Source organism: Manis javanica, chromosome X, assembly GCF_040802235.1.
Source record: "Manis javanica isolate MJ-LG chromosome X, MJ_LKY, whole genome shotgun sequence".
In the NCBI taxonomy this organism is placed as follows: domain Eukaryota; kingdom Metazoa; phylum Chordata; class Mammalia; order Pholidota; family Manidae; genus Manis; species Manis javanica.
The window spans coordinates 125704262-125719180 of record NC_133174.1 but is presented as its reverse complement, the minus strand read 5'-3'; the positions used below and the strand labels follow the sequence as shown (position 1 = coordinate 125719180).

General features: G+C 37.5%; 1 protein-coding gene across 1 annotated transcript in view; it reads right to left on the bottom strand.

The window, feature by feature from the left end:
- Positions 1 to 14919, bottom strand: part of SLC9A6 (solute carrier family 9 member A6) — a 64854-nt gene that overhangs the window by 32791 nt on the left and 17144 nt on the right. Inside the window, exons 7-10 of the mRNA XM_017659069.3 lie at positions 10892 to 11033; positions 9310 to 9415; positions 8931 to 9019; positions 437 to 550 (exon numbers count right to left, since the gene is read on the bottom strand). Of these exons, the coding sequence (XP_017514558.1) occupies positions 437 to 550; positions 8931 to 9019; positions 9310 to 9415; positions 10892 to 11033 (451 nt within the window). The remainder of the gene's footprint in view (positions 1 to 436; positions 551 to 8930; positions 9020 to 9309; positions 9416 to 10891; positions 11034 to 14919) is intronic.

The following is a 14919-nucleotide window of genomic DNA, read 5'->3' as shown; positions in this document are numbered from 1 at the left end:
TAAGACTCAATGAGGTGGGAGTTGGGTGGGGAGGAGAGATATTGAGAAAGAGAGGGTAAGGAACAGGGAGAAAAGGCAGTCTCCTTTAGCCTTTCATCCCCTTTCAACTAGTGGCATAGACTGTAAACTCTTCCCAGTATCTACTCTCTTTCTTCCCTTTAGCAATAGAGGACAAACAGTTTTATCTTTTACGGTTGACTGAATGGTAGGAGACTTTTCTGTCACTTCAATCTGTCAGTATTATTTGTGCAATGAACAAAATGAAAATAGAATAAATCACATAGAATACAAAAAAGAGTTGAAATCCTTATCTGTTTTACTCAGAGAAAAGTTTTATATATTTAATGTATTCTTACCAACCACCACTCCAGAAAACATATGTGAATCTCAATGAATAAAAAGAAGTTTTCAAACTAGAACATATAATAAAGGATACAAATGCTCCTACTACAAATGTTGGGTTAAAGACATGGTTCTGGAAGGTGAACAGTGTCAGTCCCATGTAGGAGAAGATGAAATTCTCTGCCAAGAAATTGAGAAGCTCAAACAACTGAAAACAAAATTTAAAAGATTAGTCCAGTAAATAAAATCATGTAATTTGAAAACATTAGTATTACTAAGATAATAAACCAAACACTTCCAATATTCAAATTTCATGAATATTCTCCAAAATATGTGATTCAGAGGGAAGTAAATGTAGAGACGACATTTCTAGTCCCACAGAACAAGCCAGAACTGTTGCTCCTTCACTGCCCCCAGTTTCCCTTCTCTAATCCCCATATTCAGTCATTCTTAGCCTCCTCCTCTAAACCCTGTCAATTTTCTTTTGGATGTCCTTGTTGTAGCTGCCGCTGCCTTAGTCTAGCTTTCATCATTCCCACCCATAATGTTGCTTTTAAAAGGATCTTAACTGGTATCCCTGCCCCCCCATCTTCCACACCCTCACCAGTGAATCTCTCTCAGTATGGCAGTTTTAAGACACTTTCCTCTTCACAGGCTCTAAGATCCAGTTCAAAGTCTTTTACCCTGACATAGAATGCTTCATGACAATTCTTGTATTGCTGCCTTGCCATGTGATTTCTCCTTTTACATGGGTCTTAGCCCTCATTTAGGGAGTTGGGACATACACATTATAGCCTTGAGCTCTGCACCACACCCGCCCCCTCCTGGTTTGCATCACTGCTTCGTGGTACCGACAGAGCAGGGGTATGAGATTGTTCAATGAATGAATTCAAGGTCCTCCATAATTCATCTTCCCTCTGTCCATCATAGTAATCTACCACTGCTCTTTAATGTAGGCCTTCTGCCCTAGAAAACAGGGTGGTGGTTAAGTAACAACAATGGGCTCAGAAGCAAAATGTCTTGGCTTGAATCCTGCTTTTCCTACTTGCCAGCTTTATGGCTTTGGGCAAGTTAATCTTACTAAACCAGGGTTGTTTCATTACTGAAAAATGGGAATAAAAATGGAAATAAATAAGCATATGTTTAATTTGCTTCAAATGACTTAATATACTATTATTACTTACTTAATGAAAATAGCTAAACTTTATCCAGTTTTTACTATGTGCCCAATATTACACTAAGGACTTTATATGCATGATCTCATTTTGATCTTACAACGCCATGATGTAGGTACTATTATTATCCTCATTTTAAAGATGACAAAACTGAAGCACAGAGAAGTTGTGTAACTTGCCCCCAGTCACACAGCCAGCAAGTAGTGGAACCAGCACTAGGAACAATACAGTGACTCCAGAGTCCCTGCTTTAATCCACAACACCATATGTCTACAAACTTTTCCTGTGAAGGGCCAGAGAATAAATATTTGAGGCTTTATGGGCACATGGTCCCTGTCACAACCACTCAACTGCCAATAAAACTATAGATGGACACAGAAATCTGAATTTCAGAAACTTTCACATATCACAAAATACTCTTCTCCTTTTGATTTGTTTCCAATCATTTAGAAATGTAAAGACCATCCTTAGCTCACAGACTTTGCTGGGAGGCCTGGCTGTTATTTGCCAACCACTGATCTACAGTTCACTATCTTCCATTTTGGAACCTCAGCTACCTTTTTATTCCTGACTTTACCAGTATTTTTTTCCCAAGGCTTTTCTGAATCCTTCCCATCTTTCTAGCCTCACCATTTCCTCTATGGTAGCTTTCCAGGTCCTTAAGCCTCAAGCCATGTCCCCACTTCTCTGGCCTATTACATGACATATAATCTGAAATACACAATCTATAAGTTCTATGAGTCTGTTTTTTTTAATGTATAGAAGCTTCATTATCATCAACAAGACTGGAAATTCCTACTTTTTTTTTAATGTTCCTCCCCACTGCCTAGAAAAATGCCAACCCCCACAGCTGATTTTCTTCTCTATACTTATTGAACTGAATTAATTCATAAAAGGGATCTATAACCCTAATGTAAATGCTTGGGGGAAAAAAGCCTAATCTCTTTTGAGAGGTTGGGAAAAAAACATATAGGTCATACACTAAATTTGTGGCTCCAGAAAGAAAGAAGAAAAGAAAAACTACCCTTGTTCCTGCTTTACCCTGGGTCCTTTCTAGGCTAATCTCTCTGGGTACTAATCATTTGGCAAAATGTCAAACTTCTATTTCTCAATATCAAATATGCATTTATTTATATTCTACACATTACATATTGTTCACATATTTGTCCCATCTACCTCATGAGTCTAGAAAATGCTACATCTATTTCCTTTACAATTGCCTTTAGGTACCCTGCACAACTGATCACTCAGTATCATATGGAGCCAAATCACTGATGTAGTTGTCATTCCTGGAAGCAAAGCAGGTTTCAAAGTGCCTGAAGGAAGATTGAAGGAAGTCAATCTGTATCACCCAGTAGATCTAGTCAGATCAGAAGTTAATCTTATGTATAGCACAAATAGTAGTTCCAGTCAGACCTGAGTGAGCCTCTAAAGCATTCCTCATAAAAGCAAATAGATGAGGAAAACAAGGAAAGAAAGCTAGCTGACTGATAATTGGAGCCACAATGATAGCCCCTGGCTAGTATACTGAACTGCCTATACCCTAAAAGCTTTCACCCTTTAACCTACCAATCCCATCTATTTCTGGAGTCAAGGGAAAAGGAGCTGAAATGAGTAGCATTGTTTTGAACAGCACCAAGACTATTTTTCAGTAAAAAATGGCTTCTGAGAAGAACAATCCCAAAAGAACAGTCTAAACTCCCAATTAATGAAACTATAAAAAGAAAAACAAATGAGGCCCAAAGTCAGTAGAAGGAGGGACATAATAAAGATTAGAGCAGAAATAAATAAAACTAAGAATAAAACAATAGAAAGAAACAATGAAAACAGGAGCTGGTTCTTCAAGAAAATAAACAAAATAGATAAACCCCTAGCCAGACTTACCAAGAAAAAAGAGAGTCTACACACATAAACAGAATCAGAAATGAGAAAGGAAAAATCACTACGGACACCACAGAAATACAAAGAATTATTAGAGAATACTATGAAAAATTATATGCTAACAAACTGCATAAGCTAGAAGAAATGGACAACTTTCCAGAAAAATACAACCTTCCAAGGCTGACCCAGGAAGAAACAGAAAATCTGAATAGACCAATTACCAGCAAGGAAATTGAATTGGTAATCAAAAAAATACCTAACAACAAAACTCCTGGACCAGATGGTTTCACTGCTGAATTTTATCAAACATTTAGTGAAGACCTAATACTCATCCTCCTTAAAGTTTTCCAAAAAGCAGAAGAGGAGGCAATACTCCCAAACTCCTTCTATGAGGCTAGCATTACTCGAATAACAAAACCAGGCAAAGACACCACAAAAAGAGAAAATTACAGACCAATATCCCTGATGAACATAGATGCAAAAAAGTCAACAAAATATTAGCAAATCTAATTCAAAAATACATCAAAAAGATAATGCATCATGCTCAAGCAGGATTTATTCCAGGGGTGCAAGGATGGTGCAATATTTGAAAATCCATCAACATCATTCACATCAACAAAAACCACATGATCATCTCCATAGATGGTGAAAAAGCATTTGACAAAATTCAACATCCATTCATGATAAAAACTCTCAACAAAATGGGTATAGAGGGCAAGTACCTTAACATAATAAAGACCATATATGACAAACCCACAGCCAACATTATACTTAACAGTGAGAAGCTGAGAGCTTTTCCTTTAAGATTGGGAACAAGACAAGGATGCCCACTCTCCCCACTATTATTCAACATAGTTCTGGAGGTGCTAGCCACAGCAATCAGACAACACAAAGAAATAAAAAGTATCCGGATTGGCAAGGAAGAAGTTAAACTGTCACTGTTTGCAGATGACATGATATTGTACATAAAAAACCATAAAGAATCCACTCTAAAACTAATAGAACTAGTATCTGAATTCAGCAAAGTTGCAGGATTACAAAACTAATACACAGAAATCTGTTGCATTCCTATACACTAATGATGAACTAGCAGAAGAGAAATCAGGAAAACAATTCCATTCACAGTTGCATCAAAAAGAATAAAATAACTAGGAATAAACCTAACAAAGTAAGTGAAACACCTATACTCTGAAAACTACAAGATACTCATGAGAGAAATTAAAGAAGATACCAATAAATGGAAACACATCCCATCCTCATGGATAGGAACAATTAATATTGTCAAAATGGCCATCCTGCCTAAAGCAATCTACAGATTCAATGCAATTCCTATCAAAATACCAACAGCATTCTTCAGTGAACTAGAGAAAATCGTTTTAAAATTCATATGGAACCACAAAAGTCCCCACATAGCCAAAGCAATCCTGAGAAGGAAGAATAAAGCTGGGGGGATTATGCTCCCCAACTTCAAGCTCTACTACAAAGCCATGGTAATCAAGACAATTTGGTACTGGCACAAGAACAGATCCATAGACCAATGGAACAGACTAGAGAGCCCTGATATAAGCCCAACCACATATGCTCAATTAATATATGATAAGGGAGCCCATGGACAAATGACAGCCTGTTCAACAACTGGTGTTAGCAAAACTGGACAGCTACATGCAAGAGAATGAAACTGGATTATTGTTTAACCCCATACACAAAAGTAAACTCAAAATGGATCAAAGACCTGAATGTAAGTCACGAAACCATAAAACTCGTAGAAGACAACATAGGCAAAAATTTCCTGAATATAAGCATGAGCAACTTCTTCCTGAATGCATCTCCTCGAGCAAGGGAAACAAAAGCAAAAATGAACACATGGGACTACATCAAACTAAAAACTTTCTGTACAGCAAAAGACACCATCAACAGAACAAAAAGGCATCCTACAGTGTGGGAGAATATATTTGTAAATGACATATCCAACAAGGGGTTAACATCCAAAACATATAAAGAACTCACACCTCCACACCCAAAAAGCATATAACCCGATTAAAAAATGGGCAGAGGATATGAAGAGGCAATTCTCCAAAGAAGAAATTCAGATGGCCAACAGACACATGAACAGGTGCTCCACATCACTAATCATCAGGGAAATGCAAATTAAAACCACAATGAGATATCACCTCACACCAGTAAGGATGGACAGCATCGAAAAGACTAAGAACAACAAATGCTGGCAAGGATGCAGAGAAAGGGGAACCCTCCTACACTGCTGGTGGGAATGTAAATTAGTTCAACCATTGTGGAAACCAGTATGGAGGTTCCTCAAAAAACTCGAAATAGAAATACCATTTGACCCAGGAATTCCACTCCTAGGAATTTACCCTAAAAATGCAGCAGCCCAGTTTGAAAAAGACATATGCACACCTATGTTTATCGCAGCACTATTTACAACAGCCAAGAAATGGAAGCAACCTAAGTGTCCATCAGTAGATGAATGGATAAAGAAGAAGTGGTACATATACACAATGGAATACTATTCAGCCATAAGAAAGAAACAAATCCTACCACTTGCAGCAACATGGATGGTGCTGGAGGATATTATGCTCAGTGAAATAAGCCAGGCAGAGAAAGACAAGTGCCAAATGATTTCCCTCATTTGTGGAGTATAACAATGAAGCAAAACTTAAGGAATAAAATACCAGCAGATTCACAGACTCCAAGAAGGGACTAGTGGTTACCAAAGGGGAGGGGTGTGGGAGGGCAGGTCAGCAGGAAAGGAGATGGGGATTGAGGGTTATTATGTTTAGTACACATGGTGTGGGCGGTCATGGGGAAAACAGTGTAGCACAGAGAAGGCAAACAGTGAATCTGTGGCATGTTACTACACTGATGGACAGTGACTGCACTGGGGTATGGGTGGGGACTTGATAATATAGATCAATGTAGTAACCACATTATTTTATCATGTGAAACCTTCTTAAGAGTATAGATCAATAATACCTTAATAAAAAAATTTTAAAAAAAGAAGATACGAATAAATGGAAACGCATCCCGTGCTCATGGATATAAAGAATTAATATTGTCAAAATGGTCATCCTGCCTAAAGCAATCTACAAATTCAATGCAATCCCTATCAAAATACCAACAGCATTCTTCAATGAGCTAGAGAAAATCATTCTAAAATTCATATGGAACCACAAAAGACCCCACATAGCCAAAGCAATCCTGAGAAGGAAGAATAAAGCAGGGAGGATTACTCTCCCCGACTTCAAGCTCTACTACAACGCCACAGTAATCAAGACAATTTGGCACTGGTACAAGAACAGACCCATAGACCAATGGAACAGACTGGAGAGCCCAGATATAAACACAACCATATATGGTCAATTAATATACGATAAGGGAGCCATGGACATACAATAGGGAAATGATAGCCTATTCAGTAGCTGGTGTTGGCAAAACTGGACAGCTACATGCAAGGGAATGAAACTACATTATTGTCTAACCCCATACACAGAAGAAATTCAAAATCCAAATGGATCAAAGACCTGAATGTAAGTCATGAAACCATAAAACTCATAGAAGATAACATGGGCAAAAATCTCCTGAATATAAGCATGAGCAACTTTTTCCTGAATGCATCTCCTTGGGCAAGGGAAACAAAAGCAAAAATGAACAAGTGGGACTACATCATGCTGAAAAGCTTCTGTACAGCGAAGGACACCATCAGTAGAGCAAAAAGGCATCCTACAGTATGGGAGAAAATATCTGTTAATAACATATCTGACAAGGGGTTAACATCCAAAATATATAAAGAACTCATACACCTCAACAACCAAAAAGCAAATAACCTGATTAAAAATTGGGCAGAGGATTTGAAGAGAGAATTCTCCAAAGAAGAAATTCAGATGGCCAAGAGGCACATGAAAAGATGTTCCACACTGCTAATTATAAGGGAAATGCAAATTAAAACCACAATGAGATATCACCTCACAGCAGTAAGGATGGACAGCATTGAAAAGACTAAGAACAACAAATGCTGGCAAGGATGCGGAGAAAGGGGAACCCTCCTACACTGCTGGTAGGAATGTAAACTAGTTTAACCATTGTGGAAAGCAGTATGGAGGTTCCTCAAAAAACTCAAAGTAGAAATACCATTTGACCCAGGAATTCCACTTCTAGGAATTTACCCTAAGAATGCAGCACTCAAGTTTGAAAAAGACAGATGCACCCCTATGTTTATCGCAGCACTATTTAATGGAAGCAACCTAAGTGTCCATCAGTAGATGAATGGATAAAGAAGATGTGGTACATATACATAATGGAATATTATTCAGCCATAAGAAGAAAACAAATCCTACCATTTGCAACAACATGGATGGAGCTAGAGGGTTTTATGCTCAGTGAAATAAGCCAGGTGGAGAAAGACAAGTACCAAATGATTTTACTCATCTGTGGAGTATAAGAACAAAGAAAAAACTGAAGGAACAAAACAGCAGCAGACTCACAGAACCCAAGAATGGACTAACAGTTACGAAAGCGAAAGGGACTGGTGAGGGTGGGTGGAAAGGAAGGGTTAAGGGGAATAAGGGGCATTACAATTAGCATACATAACATGGCGGGGGAGCACGGGGAAGGCAGTATTGCACAGAGAAGACAAGTAGTGACTCTACACTATCTTACTATGCTGATGAACAGTGACTTAATGGGGTATATGTTGGGGACTTGGTAATGGGGGGAATCTCGTAACCACAATGTTGCTCACATGATTGTATATTAATGATACCAAAATAAAAAAAGAAAGAAAGAATATACCTTCCTTACCCACCTTGGAATTAGATATGACCGTGAGACTTTATTTGGCCAACAAAAATTTTCTTCTGGCTGAAGTTAGTGAGTGACCACAGATCCTCCTTCCTCTACCCATTTGTTCTGGGACTTAGGTCAGGTATCCCATATCAAGGGAAGATATGGTACAAGAGATTTATTAAGGTAGTAAACCCACAAGAAACAGGTATGGGAATGGGGGAAGCAGTATAAGAAAGAGAGGAAAGATAAGCAAAGGTGTGATTTCAAATGAAGCCCCAGTCTCAGCCGGAAATTTTAGGGAACTTTCAAGACTAAATTACCCAGCAGAGTATGTTTTACCTTGAGACAAGAGCACTGAGCTTTATTCCTGCATAAATCAAAGCAAAAATGCTGTGGAGCTCCCTTATTGTAGGGCAGGAAGGAGAGGAGGGGCTCTTCAACAGTAAGCACTGCTGGCTTTACCAAAATAACCACCTTACCAAAATTGCCAATGCCCCAGATTGTGAAATACTCTGTTAGCCTAGGTCCCTGAGTGAAGTAGAGCTATCAGACAAAGCATGACGACATTAGTGAGATAGAATTAAAATCCATTGTTATAAACTATTAAGATTCTGTACTTCAATTTCTAAAAATTAATTAAACAAAAAAATAACAACATGATAAAGCCAAAAAAAAGGCTTCTGTTTTGCTTCAAGGGGGAAGTCTATTAAAAAACTATTAAGTTTCTCTTACCTGTTTAGTTCTATGCTGAGACTCCGTGGACAAATTATTGTATGTATAATGGGCCTGTGTGATTCCACAAAACAACACTGCAACCACGCCTATAAAAACAAGGAATTCCAAGTTCACATCAAAGGAGAGGTCCTGACTTTTATACCAAGGCTGTTACTTTACAGAAGAGTATATGCTTAGTGCTGAAATTTTCAGTTGTGACTTATTTTGTTGAGAAGAACCACTTCCATTGAAAATCTTTTTTACATTCTAAAGTGACAACAGAAATTCCAACCCTAACAAATATGTTCAAATACTAGAGGAGTTGGTCCACTTACAGAAAAAATGACTGGTAAAGTCACTCCCTGTAAAGGTTTATAATCAGGAAAATGTAACTTACCTGTGAAACCCCATGCCTCAGCCAAGAGGAAAGTACTCCAGGACATCAAGAAGAACAAGCCTGTCTCCAACAACTGGAACTCCCGTAATTTGGTGAATTTTGTCACGTAAGACTGTCAAGGGTGGTAACTAGATCTCATAATACAGAATTCGACTAGAAAAAATAATATTCAAAGAAAGGCAACCATGAAAACAAAAGAAGGGTTCTCCAGCCTAACACAAAAGTCATAGAATAGGGAGACACCAAAGTGAAGAAACTCTTCAAATGAGCTTTGTACTGAGAAGTCACACACACTTCCCTTCCATGAGGATGTCTTACAGCTTAGTCAATCCAATTGTTTTATGGGTATCACGCACCTTGCCAGAGACCACACAGGTAGAGACAGGAGCAACAGATCAGATACACAACATGCCAAATCTATTAATGTGACTCAAAGCAAGACAGCTTCCATAATTATACAATTTATACTTATTAAAAATTGGTCATTTCCATGAGATTTCACGTTTTCTTGTTCCTCTAACACCTCTCTGATGTGGAGCACTGCATGATGAAGAAAGTGAGGCATGTTACTCTAGTCTAAAATGTATTTGTCAGTTGACAGTGGAAGGGCCTGTGGCCAGCTGGGACAAATCTCAGGCTGGAATGTACACTCACTTCAACAAATGTATACTGCAACAAAGATTAGCAAGACTTCCTACCCTCAAGTAACTCATAATGGGAGAGCGATACTATCAGTTCCGGCTCCTTCTTCAGAACTTTTTTACTGACTCTTTATGCCTCAGTTTGCCTGTAAAAAGCCATGAGAATAGTCTCTTCCAGCACAAAGCTGAAGTCTCTTCAGAGATCATCTAGTCCCACTCATCCTCCCCACTGTTGCCACTCTCCACCTTTCTACACTGAGGTCCCATGAGGTGAAGTACCAGCACTTCTACACTGGAAGCTCCAGGAACGCAGACTCCATATCTGTCTTGTTTATCTTTGATACCCAGAGCATAGCATAGCATAGCATCTGGCATCAAGAAATTAAGGGAGGCAATCAAGAAATGTTTTTTGAATGAATACCAGGATGACTTGGCTGATATTTTTAATAGCAAACTAGTGGTAGTGCCTTGGACTCTAGAGCAGAAGGCTAAAATCAGTGAGAACAGAGATGAACCCCCATCTCTCTTAATCCAGGAACCCTATTTTGTTCAGTTGGCATGATGGTCATACATTTCTTATTTGTCCTATTGAAGAGCAAAAGACTGCCAGGCTGAACAGCAGCATAGAACACCCCGAGGCTCACTGGAATATGTCTACTTTTATATCTGTTTTGTCTACCACCTTAAAATTTACCATCAAAAGGTCACTGTGTCTAATTAGACTTTTGTAGTGAAAGTTTGAGGGCATGGAGCCCTATGCAAAACAATGAAATTCTTTTATTTATTGGTAAAGATGATTGCCTAATGTTTTCAAACCAAGTACTTGGTTATAAAGTTAATAATTATACCAGTGCCAATAATGGTACTAGGAGAAACCCAGAACACAGCATTCAACTACTTTGTTAGGTTAACAAGAAAAGGTAAATGTAATAAAAGGATATTAAAGCTGTTACCACTCCAGTTGCAGCACCCATTGCAAAAGATCCACTGAAGATCCCAAGGAAAATCCCAATAGACTTAAACATGGCTGTGACATCAAAGGTGTGGCTGTTGTCTCCAGCTGGCTGGTATGCCACTATTGAGCTACAAAAGAGATTATTCTTACATCTAGAAGCAACTTTTACTTTAAAAACATTCTCCAAAAAAACTAATAATAAAATCAATCAATCAGTCAATACATCTAGTGTAGTATAGCTTCAGAGATGAAATCACAGCAGGGAGAAAACCTATGAATTTGGACTGAGAACTAATTTAGTAATGGTTTAGTAAATGCCCACAATTAAGGACATTAAGGACAAATGGTCACCCAAACATCCTGCAGTGGATTCAGCTAGCAAGAAAACTCAGCTATTACTTAAATGACAATTTCAGGAGGCAGAACACTGTAAGGTCTTCTACATGAAGCTGTACTGAGACATTTTCTCCAACCTCAAAATACTGTGCAATACTATTCTTTTGTGACTTTGTTTAAGACTTACTAGTACTGAGAGCCTGCAAGCCCTAACATACTAATGTGAACAACTAATGAAAAATTCCACTTATTCCCAGAAAAGGCATAAGAATATAAAGAATATTGTGCAATACTAAACCCGGTCTCACATTTTGTTTTTCCTATGGGAAAAAAAAGATGACTGAAGTACCTTTTCAACTTTTAGAATACCAGAAATGGGCCCAATGCCTAATATCTATTCACTCACAGAAATGGACTTTTATAGGGAAAAAGGCTTAAAAGGCCTTCCAAGGAATTAGAATCCACTCAACAGTACTTTTAGCATACCCAGCTGGATCCTCCACCTCAAACTTCTGAAAGAGAATCACTGTAAGAAGCCAAGACAAGCAATTACAGGAGACATTCTCCATCTTGAACTCACAGTCCAAACCTGGTTCAAAATGCTTCTTTTAAAACAGTCACCCTAGGAAACAGGAATGGCTGAGAAAATCACTGTGGCCAGCAGGTCTCTGGCAAGAGTGCCTACCATTACTAAATCAGTTCTCATCTCAGTTAATTGAGGTATCAGTGTTTTTACAAAACCGTCCAGACTCAAAGACATCATACAAGTCATGTCAAAGAAAAGAGGGAGAAAAAACACATTTCTAAGAATATAATGAATTCTTCCTGTGGTTACTGGAATGTTTTTTTCTGGTTCAAGGCGAAAAAATGGGCTTGCTAAGTTCTTCTCATACTTTCCAAGTTAAAAAAATCATCTAAATCCAAACTAAAGTTCCCTAAGTTCATCTGTTTAATTGAAATATAGCAGTAACATAAATGGCATCTAGAAATCTCTGAGACTCAATCTGAATTGAAAATTTTAAAAACTTGAGTTTAAATGTTCAAAGTGACCAGAATCATTTTGGGACCATTAGATTTGACATTGTTTTAATAAATATGAATTGCTCTTTAATGTCATGCTGTCTTACTTTCACATAAAAGGCCCCACCACCCTAAATGAGATCTGACCACATTGTAACATGAAAATATAGCAGCTGACTGGAGAAAATTATTGCTATGATGACCTTATTTCTCTCTGGCAGTAGTTTTCAAAATACTGACTGGAACAAAATATCTACACCAGGCCTCCTGAGACTGCTTTCCCTGGATTAGGTCATGTAAATTTAAGATTCACACTAATTATTATTTTATTCCTAGATCACTAAGATGTACAAGAACACATGAAAAGCATGGTGGGCTGAGGGTAGATATAAAAGGTTTGTTTTCTTATTTAGTCAAATGCTGGTCTCTAGATTGAAATCTTAACTCATCTTTTCCACATCCATCAACATTTTATCTTGAGGCGGCAACATTTTTATGAGTACATTTTTTTAAATCCTGGGAGTAATACAATGTACACTATAGGGGTAAAAAATCACCCCATCCTTTGACTACTCTCACAGATTTGCCTTATTCTCCTTCTGTATTTCTCTCCCCTCTCTTTGTGACATGCATGCTATTTCACATTCAGTTGTAATCATAGTGAACATATGGTTTTGAATTTTACTTCTTCAACTGACAATGACAATAGATATTACTACAGTCTCTCTAACCATGGTTTTTAAGACTTCAAGAATGGTCCAAATGGATACAACATATTTAACCATTTCTTCTCGTTAGATATTTAAAAGTTGCTTCTAATATTTTTGCTACTATAAATAACAGTGTGAAAAATATTTGTGTTTTTTACAAATTTTGGACCTTGTGCTACATTTCTAGAATTAGAGTATTACTATACCTGTGGCTCTTTCTATATGTTATAAAACTGCTTCCAGATAGATCTGTATTCTATTTTTGGAGGGAAATATGACTATACCTCTCAATTTTTTAGTGATCATATCCATTGACCTAGAAATTCTACTTCTAAAAAATATCCTGCAGAAATTCTGTCAAAGATACATAGAGATTTACACATAAATATGTTCACTGCAGTGCTATTCAATACAGTATTAGAAAATATGAAATATTAATCAACAAGGAATTAGAGAGGTAAATTTGTAGTGCAGCTGTAGAATGGGATGATAGAGGTATTGATGTAGTACAATGTCCAAGTGAGAAAAGCAAGTTACAGGAAAGTATGGATAGTGCTATGCTTTTATTGTTTAAAAAATATTAATATATTTTTATGCATGCTAATATCCTAATGGAAAAAGTGTGGATGAAAACCTTACTAGTGATTATTTCTGAGGGATGAAATTTCAGGAATTTTCTACTTTTTAAGTCAAATACTTTGGATTTTTGTTACAAACATGTATTAATTTTATTAGCATAAGTAACATTTGGTAAAATAAAAGAAGAGTGGGTGATAGTTTCTCAATCCTGGCATTATTGATATTTGGGGCAAGATAATTATCTGTTGGTTGGTGAGTGCTGTCCTGTGTATCAAAAGATAAGTAGCAGCATCCCTGGCTTCTACTCACCAGAACCAGTAGCGACCTCCTCCCATTCATGGCAACCAAAATGTCCCCAGACATTGCCAAATACCCCTGCAGGGAACAGGGAGCAAAACTGCCCCAGGTTAAGAATGACTGCACTAGACCATTACCAGTAGTAACTATTTTCATTAACAAATTTTTCTTGTTAACTGAATAAAGGTGGCCACTTATTTTAACATGTATATCTCTGGTAACTAATACAGTTAAACACTTTGTCATGTTTGTTTACTCACTGTAATTCCTCTTTTATAAAATGTAAGTGATTTTAGGAAACATATTTTAAACTAGTATGAATTAAGGTCTCCAGGCTAATTATGGTATGAGTTGAATACTATGCAACTCAGACATTATCTCCAACTAGGTATACATATGACACTATATCAGCACATATACATCTGCCTCATCCAGCAACATATGAGGGAACCAGTTTCACTTCACCCTTGCCAGATTAAAAGTATTAACATTAACATTAACAAAAAAAAATACTGCTAGCTAACAGGTCAAAACCAAACAAAAACAACGTCCAACATAAATTTCAAGAAGGGTTGCCTTAACCTGTTAATTGCCAAGCAGAAGTCCTTCAGAAAGGGGTTCCCCTCTTTTTTCCAAGCCTGCTTCTATATAATACACACATCAGAAAATCATCAGACTAACAGAACTTAACATATCTATCTAACACTTTAAGAGCAAATGAAAGATGATAATAAACATATCACTGAGCACTTCAGCTAGTAACCTCCCATAGCCAGCAACACAACTGGTTTCCCTTCAGCTTTTGGGCAGGAATTCATTTGCTCCCCTTCATTAAGACACCTACTCAGCCAAAAATTTCCCTGATAGGAGATATGATACTCTCTGAATGCAGTCTTTCTCCAGCAGAGTTCTACCAGACTATGTAATGAGTTAACTTATCTCCTGTGAATCTAGAATAGTACTAGCTATGTACCATCCTTGAAAGAATTGAGGAAAGAACACTCAAATCATTCTCTAGAAAGCTTAATTGTCTCACAGAACCTTATTTGAGAAAAGGCTGAAATAAAGGATG